At 37.9% G+C, this 8,169-nt stretch overlaps 1 protein-coding gene across 3 annotated transcripts in view; it reads right to left on the bottom strand.

Annotated features, from left to right (window-relative positions):
- Positions 1-6,706: 6,706 nt before the first annotated feature.
- TBC1D19 (TBC1 domain family member 19) overlaps positions 6,707-8,169 on the bottom strand; it is a 45,556-nt gene continuing 44,093 nt past the window's right edge. For all 3 annotated transcript variants that reach the window (XR_014692214.1, XM_084516689.1, XM_084516688.1), the window contains 2 exons: positions 8,095-8,165; positions 6,707-7,088 (listed from right to left, as the gene is read on the bottom strand). Coding sequence is in view for 2 of the 3 variants with exons in the window: in XM_084516689.1 (XP_084372815.1) it covers positions 7,014-7,088; positions 8,095-8,165 (146 nt within the window). In the remaining variant the exon portion in view is untranslated. The remainder of the gene's footprint in view (positions 7,089-8,094; positions 8,166-8,169) is intronic.

Genomic DNA, 8,169 nt, shown 5'->3' with positions numbered 1-8,169 from the left:
GCTTGAAAGTTAGTACATACACCGTTGTGTGTGACTTCTTTTAAAGCCATGCTACTGAATATGGCCTCAGACAGTTTTTTTCCAACTTTGAGTGAACACGTAGGCTAACAACCAGCTTGAGAAGATTTGCAGTGTTTATCATGCCTGTAACTTCACTGCTTCTCTCTCTCTCTCCTCCTAATGGAAAACCTGACAGAAACGCAGAACATCCTTTCTCCACACAGTTTCTCCAAGTTTACATCCAGAAATGTGACACAGGATTATCAAGAAAACACCCTGGGCAGCAGCCCCTGCTGTTTCAGGATGACAGCACTGACAGGAAGGTCTTTGATGGATTTGACTTTCTAACATTTCAAACCTCTTGATCTTTATTAACCTAGATTGCTATAAAGCCCAAACATCTACTACTTTCATCTTCTCATGCTGTGTTTGCAGGTCTGAATACTGATTACCTGCCTAAATAAATACCTGCTGTAAAGCGACTCTCCAGTGTAATACTCACCCTTATCCATATCACCACCTAATGCAGGAATGGACTGATACCGAATCTTTAAAGTCTTTCCAGCATTTCTTCATAACTGATTAGAAATAATATCTTTCTAATGGAAAGATAAGTCCTAATCAGAAATGTGTGTTTTCTTTAAGCTGTAAAATGTAATTCACAGTGGCAAGAAAGCCAAACTATACAAAACTATGTAAGGATAATAAATGCCGTAAAAAGGAGAAGAGGAGGTAAAGCTCTAAATGGGAAAATATCAAGTGGTAAAAGTTTGAATTCCAAAATTTATACAAATATGTCAAAAATATATTTTCTCCTTCATATGATTCAACAACATTTACTCCAGCTTTTAAATTAAAAAAAAGAATTCAGGAACACCTTTTCACCTTTTTGTTGACATTCATGCTGCATGAAGATGCAATGTGAAGTCAGTAGAAGAAAGTGTACTTTGTTAAACGTACAAATCATGAATAGCCAGCCCCTTTCTGTGCTGCAGAGACATTCTACAAAGTTTGCGCACTTTTTTCCACAAGCCTTTCATTTCAAGAATCCCTTTCCACTGGTGTGATAGTGAAGCAGAAGTTGGAGACAGGCTCTCCTGCCTCAATGCTCAGGGTGAGGGCTGTTAATACCAATATTACTGCTTTCCCATGTCTGGCACTGGTACATCTTTGGAAACTGGTTATGGCAAGATGTGGTGATCAGAACATCTCCAGTGTATCACAAACTAAAATTAAATTTCTAAATATGTCCTTATGTTGGAAACTGTAGAGCAAACTTCACCACTAACATGAATGCTGAAAGCAACCGGAACTTCCTTCACAAGCTGTAACACTGCCAATTTTCCAGTCAGAGTTTGATGTCAGTGTTAATGAACCAGAATTGGGCTTCAAAGCAATGCCTGTGTTTTTGTAACCCAGAAGCACTAGAAAATAAAAAAAAAAAAAAAAAGAGAGAGAGAGAGAGAAAAGGGAAAATCTTGTGACACTAGACAAATAACCAAACAATTGTAGATCATAATTCTGAATACATAGAAAATTAAATACTATTGCTTTTTACAACATATATTTGTGGTGATTTCCTATTAATTACTGGACTCATTAACTGCATAACTTAACCCTAAATATTACTTTTCAGAAAAAAAATACAGAATGTATTATTCATTGAATAAACCATTGTTGAATAAAGTGAGCTATCAGATGCCTACTAGAATACATTAGGTGACTATAACGTATTTTGTCTTTGACAATCCAATTCCAATCTTTGTTGTTTAAAACACCACACAGAAATTGGTTGCATGCTTTGTCTTGCATAAACTGTGGGATTTAACTTCTTTGTTAAATATTCCGTTTATTTTGGTCATAATCCCAAAAGAAACAATTTGTTCAAACTGTTCAGCCAAACACAGTGTCACTTGGCAAAGCACCATGGTCGTCTATACAGCCAATTCTCCAGAGATAATTGCTAGCACATATCAGTAGCCTAACATCTAAAACAACACACTGATTTGGAAATATGGACAAATAGAGGCCCTGCTGCATCCTCCATCACGGAACCCAAAGCTCAGCTCCTGCAGGCAGTAACATAACATCTGATACAATGCAGAATCAGGTGCATCTCCTCGGGCTTGCGGACTCAAAAAAAAAAGAAAAAAAAAAAAAAGGTTTACCACAAAGCAGCATTACCCACCCTGTAATCATTTTAGGATTGGTCCCCAGTCGGTACTTAGCACAGCTGGATTGCATTACAGCAGTTTATGCACTGCAGTTTTGCAAAGCTCACCGAACCAAAGGCAAACATCATTTTCTAAGCATGCATTCGTCCTGTCCCCATTAACGTCTGCTGGATGCTGTTGCACTACCTGTCATCTGCAGCAGACATAAGCATCCTGAGACGCTTCCCAAAAACGTGATTGGTCTGTACGGTAGTCAGTTGGTATTAAATTATTCATTGGCTAATTAAAAAAATACGAAGACGAGACATTTTAACAGTTTTAAAGCAGAGCACAACCGCTCCATGGCTGGATCAAACTGATTTTCCCTCCTTCAATGTTTTTGTTAAGGTGTTGAAAAAGCTAAGCATGACGTGTGCAGGAAAAAAAATAAAATAAAATCTTTTGGTGCTTTCAGCAGACCTCAGAGCTCCCAGTTTCCGTGGCTGTTTACAGCAACAAACGGCTCCCACAGAACCGCTCACAGGCACGCAGCCCCTCAACAAGCGCGGCCTTGTGTGGAAAGCCCAAACCTCTGCAAGCCGCCACCAGAAAAAGGGTATTTTTTTTTTATCCCCTGTTATACCGGGTCCTAAAGCTCTAAAAATAATGGCACGGCTGTCCTTGAGACCCTCTTCTAAAGCCCAGGGTGGCTAACTCTCGAGGGGGAATTGGTCTCTGGGGCAGCTTCCCCACCTGTCCCAGCTTTGGCCCTGGCCCTGCTGCACCCGCGGCCCAGCCCCAGGCGGGTTTCTGGGGCCGGAGGAAGGAGGCCGTAGCCGGCCACACCAGATACAAAGCCCTGTTGATCTCAAACACTGGCTTCGGCTGATTGCCTTTCCTGTGTCCGCTTTGGGGATGAAAGCGGCCAGCGCAGCACCATCTGCCAGCGGCCAGGCGTGAACAGGAAAAGGCTGTAAGAAAGGAGGGAAAAGGAAGAGCCCAGCAGCTCCAGCCACTCCTGCATCCTCCCCTCCCTCCCCCGCTTCCTAACATGAAATGCTTGACAGAGGAGCTGAGAAGTATTTTTCCGATTTGTTAAAAAAGGTAGAAAAGCTCTTCTCCCCCCCAACCGAAAATACATTACCGCAGTCTCACGCTGTGTTTCAGTAGCTCTAAATGAATTCTTACTTAGGGTTAATAAGTCGCTCACTAAATGGCTTTCCCCTATTTGATGTTCACACAGCAATTTATTCAGCGAATTCCCTTTAGTCTTGTTGGAAGAACTGTGTAAAATTCATTGGATTTCTTTTTATTGGAAGAGAGTAAAAGAGAGACTTGGGCACCATTTTTTCTGCTGGTTTCTGGAAACACACAGAAATTTGTCCTGCAGTGATGACTTTCCAGCCTTTCCCTTTACTGGGATACCTAACTGTTTTACAACCTCTAAATTCCCTGCATTTCTCATAGTAAAATTTGTTACGATGAGCAAAAAAAATCCAGTAAAAAGTAGGAACTGTTCTAGTTATTAAACTGTTCTATTGCCAAGCCATCAAGACTAAAGTTTCAATATACTTTTTGGAGTACTGAAATAAGGTAACTTGGGTACATTTTTTGAAAAGGGTCTCTTTAACATTACACGAAACTTTTGACAGGTCATAGCCAGAATCCCAAACGTAAGCAGCAAAAATTGATCTTTCTCTAGAAATATGGAAACAATTGGTTCTTGAACTCAAACATTTGTTTGTATCGATTTCATACAGGGAGGAACAGACCAAGAAAAACAATTTGGCTAGACTGAGCCATTTAAGGTTCAGCTATATCTATTTAAATCAATATAAGCATCTTTATTTATGATTTTACTGTCAAAATTTGGCTGTGATTTATAACAGTATAAATGAAAGAGGAGTTTTACGATTTAGGAAGCCCGGTGATAGACTATGGCCTTTAACAGGTTTGAACTGCTCTCCAGAGCTGAAGAATTAACACTTAAGCAATTGTACAAGAGAAGTATCTAGCTGTGAGATAGAAACCAATCTGTTTAGTGAAAAGTGGAAGAATATTATTTAAACAAGAGATTAAAAATACACATATCAGCCAGAAACTGAAACACAATACTTTGTTGGAACCAAAATGAGAAACTGATGGGAACATGAAAACAATAAAACTTCAGTAAAAGCAATTTTATAAATAGATTTCAAAAAAGTTCCAACAGAGTATAATTGCAAGTCTAAGGAGAGGAGCCAGTTCATTTTTAATCTTATCTTAATCTTATTGTAAAGCAATTGTACTCATCATTCCTGTATGTGTATGTGTGTATCTTTCTGTGCCTCACAAAAGTCAACTTAAACATCTGACAAAAGTCAGCAGAGGCCTTCAGGAGATTCCCTGCTGCAGCTGGTCAATACAATGCCTGGTTCAAGGGCTGCATGTAGTCCCCGAAGCCTTTGTCTGGCCAACCCTGAAGCAAGAGGCACAGCATCACATCAGGCTGACAAAGCAGTCAGCACAAGTGGTCTGGCTAATGATGCACAATGGTCTACGCTAGCTGCTAGCATAAGGTCCCTTGTTCAACCAGCAGGAGAAATGTAGATAAAGGACAGATTAAGTACTCCAGCGGGGAAGGAAGAAAGACAGAGGAGAAGTGAGATGAGTAGAATGAATAATGAGATGCCAAGTCACAAGAAGACACACCACGTCTGTCATTCACAAAACGACTTGTTCAAACAATCACCCATCAGTCGTTATCTCTACCTATTGATACCCTTCTCAAAACTACTTAAAAAAAAAAGAAAAAAAAAGAAAAAAAAAAAAAGAGAGAGAGAGAGAGAAAATATCACTCAAAAATCCCATCAAGGAATGGGTTAGGGTAATGGTCAGATTCTGCACCATGTACCTACACAGAGCAGTGGGAAGAATTAGGGGGTCCAGCAGGGCTCTCAGGGATCTCATTCGCTATTTAGTAAATATTTTTAATTCCCTAAAAGCCATGGTAACCTTGTAATGAGCTTATTGAGCCACAGTCCTTGTGACTGCTTTGTAACATTATAATTTCTAAATTGGTACCCAGTCTTACGGATTTTAAAACTGCAAAATGCTCCATTTTCAGAAGTAGATGTGCATGATGTGCTGTCATGAAGATGAAGTAAGGTCTCATGGTTAATACATAAACCAAGCTTCCTGAAGTATAAACAGGAATTCAGGAGAGACTGCTCATCTCTTAGGAATTTACTCTGTAATCTTTAGCAAATCTCTTAATCTTTCTATGCCTTCATTCCCCCTATGTAAAATAGGGTAATACTTTCTGTAAAGATAAAAGCTGTCATGTGCGTCCTTTTTTAAAAAACTAGATGTCTAGAAAAGCCTCTAGTTAAAGTGTTAAAACCATTTCTGTCAAATATTAAAAGATCTATTTTCTTGGTTATCCAGAAGAAATTTTCCCAAAATATTATTCAATGTCATACCTATTAAGCAGTTTAGTTCTTCATGTAAGAAGTGATCATGCTGAAGCTAAAACTTTACTTTTTTTTTTTTTAAGTTAGCCTTATAAATTTAGTAACAATCTATACACGTTCAGTAAGTTTCTTACTATATTATCTAGACAGAAGCACACACATAAAGCTCATTACCCTATCTGAGATTTTGGCTTAGATCACTTTTTAGATATCTTTTGAGCAAATTATGGTTTGTATTTTATTGTCATACATACATAACGTATGTACACTCATGTATGACGACTACATATATATAACACACATGATGAAGATAAAAGTTCTACGGCAACCTCAGTGGCTATATTCCCCATTATATCCTTTTGACTTTGATCCTTTTCCAGGTATTAAGACACAAATCAAACCAGATTGGTGATTCCCACTTTGGTATTAAACAAGCCAGTGGAAAAAGCTGGAAGACCTCACAAAATAGTACTCGCTAACAGACAATGAGCCAGCCTGATAGCGTAGTGAAAATCCGTCACACATCGATACAAGTTTGGATTCTGAACTGAAGCCTGAGCTGTTGAATCACCAGGGCTGGAAAACTGGCAAAGGCACAACGCTGCTCTCTCAAAAAGGGTGTGGGGCACCGTGAAAGAACTCTTGGCATCATTCTCAGGGGAATATTTTGGCTCATGTGAGGACTGGCTTCAACAAGTTCAGAAGGAAGCTATGCTCAGGCCTTCTCTGCAGGGGAACATATTTTACAACATGGGACCTTTGATGAGACTCTGGGTAGGACTTTAGAAGACGCCTGAGAGGGCATGTCGGTGAATGAGGAAAGGGCGACTACAACTCTCTGTATGAAAAAATACACATAAGTAACTAATATGAGAAGACAGAGAAAACTTCTGTGGGAAGAATACGTAAAACAGAGATAGCAGAACTGATGTGTTGTCCATCTGCATTCTTAGAAAATCAGAAAAAAATATTGTAAGCTAAAGCATCTTTATTTTCTCCACTTACAGTATTCGAGTTGATATCCTCTGAGCTGTGAGTTTGAAAAAGTTATTTAATATGAAAAGTGTTCATAATTCTGAAACATTAACGTCACAACTCAGATGAAGAATCACATTACATTTATTTAATATTACATGCATTTTAGACACCGATTCATGCTTTGTTTTTGCACAAGTAGTCATTCTTAATGTACACGTACTAACCATTGTTACAGGGAAATTCAGTAGCATGCATTACACACATCTGTGCGCAAAGTTCCTGTTTTCAGTTACAAAATTTGATTAAGGTCATGATTTCTAAATGAATATTATACATACAGTTTAATTTTGGTTTTATGCAGACGTTGCATAGTTAATTATTAGCTTCTCATGAAAGACTGGAAGTGTGGTATCAGCATTGTTGAAGCAAATCAAGTGACAGTAGCAAACAAGAAGATTTGAAGAAGAGGCATAACCTTCAGGGTTGAAAGGTCAGCAAGTACAGCCTAGGATAAAAACCCAAAAAGCTTGTTAAACTTGACATTTGAATCAAATTTCTTTAAAGCAGCTAAAGAAGTCAGAAAAAGATTTGGTATTGACTAGTAACAATAGTTAGGTTCAGACCTGAATAGAAACAAATCACTGTTTTATGTTGTTGTGCAAAAGCGTCTCTTGCCTTTTTTTTTCATTCTAACACTTCAAAGAAAAAGCATATGTTTACATATAGAAAACCAAGTAACTTTATTTTAGCCTTTAGACTTACTTCAAATATACATGGCATCATGAGGGTATAAGAGGTCTAACATTTCAACTTGCTTCTAAAAATAATTGGGAATTAAGAATCCTTATCCTGTGGCTTGGCTAGTACTTGTGAAGTAAGTCCAATGTAATGACCGAAACAGTCAATGTCTTCTGATGAAGTATGTTTAAAAAAAAAAAAAAAGCCATCACAAGGTTTCAGTGTTTGAAAAAAATATGTCACCAGAGCTTTGAAAAAAAATATACATTTTACACAGTAGTAGAGATAAACAATAATAATCTTCATCGTAAAGATTTTTCTTCATTTCCTACCTGTAAAATGACAATACTTGCAGCAAAATTTCAGATTCAGAAAATGACAAAAGTAACTTTGTAAAATCTTTGTGATATCAAAAAGCACAAAAGCAGCAACATTAAAATATACTGAGAAAAAGGATAAACATCCATAATATTTTAAAAAAACTATATATCCTACAAACATAATTACATATTAAAATAGGAAAAAAATCTAATTATACAGCATAGTTTGATAACTCTTCATTTTTGTAACGAATATACTCTTTTACATAGTTATACTCCAGAAAAGCAGTATTATCTACTGCATGTTCACAATTAGTCTAGCTTTTATCTAAGGTAAGAATTTGGGCAGAAAGATTTGCACTATGTACCACGTGCCATGTGAAGCTTAAGTTACTGTTGTTGGCAAAGGATCAGAAACTATTTCAATCTCCCCTAACTGAAACGTATCCTTACTTCAGCTGCAGCCAGTGATGTCACCTCCATCAGGTTGACTGCTCGGAAAGCAAACACAGCAGCTGCCAGCACTGG

This window comes from Aythya ferina (assembly GCF_964211825.1).
Source record: "Aythya ferina genome assembly, chromosome: 4".
NCBI classification, from domain to species: Eukaryota; Metazoa; Chordata; class Aves; order Anseriformes; family Anatidae; genus Aythya; species Aythya ferina.
Note: the sequence above shows the minus strand (reverse complement) of the source record. Positions and strands in the feature narration are given on the sequence as shown.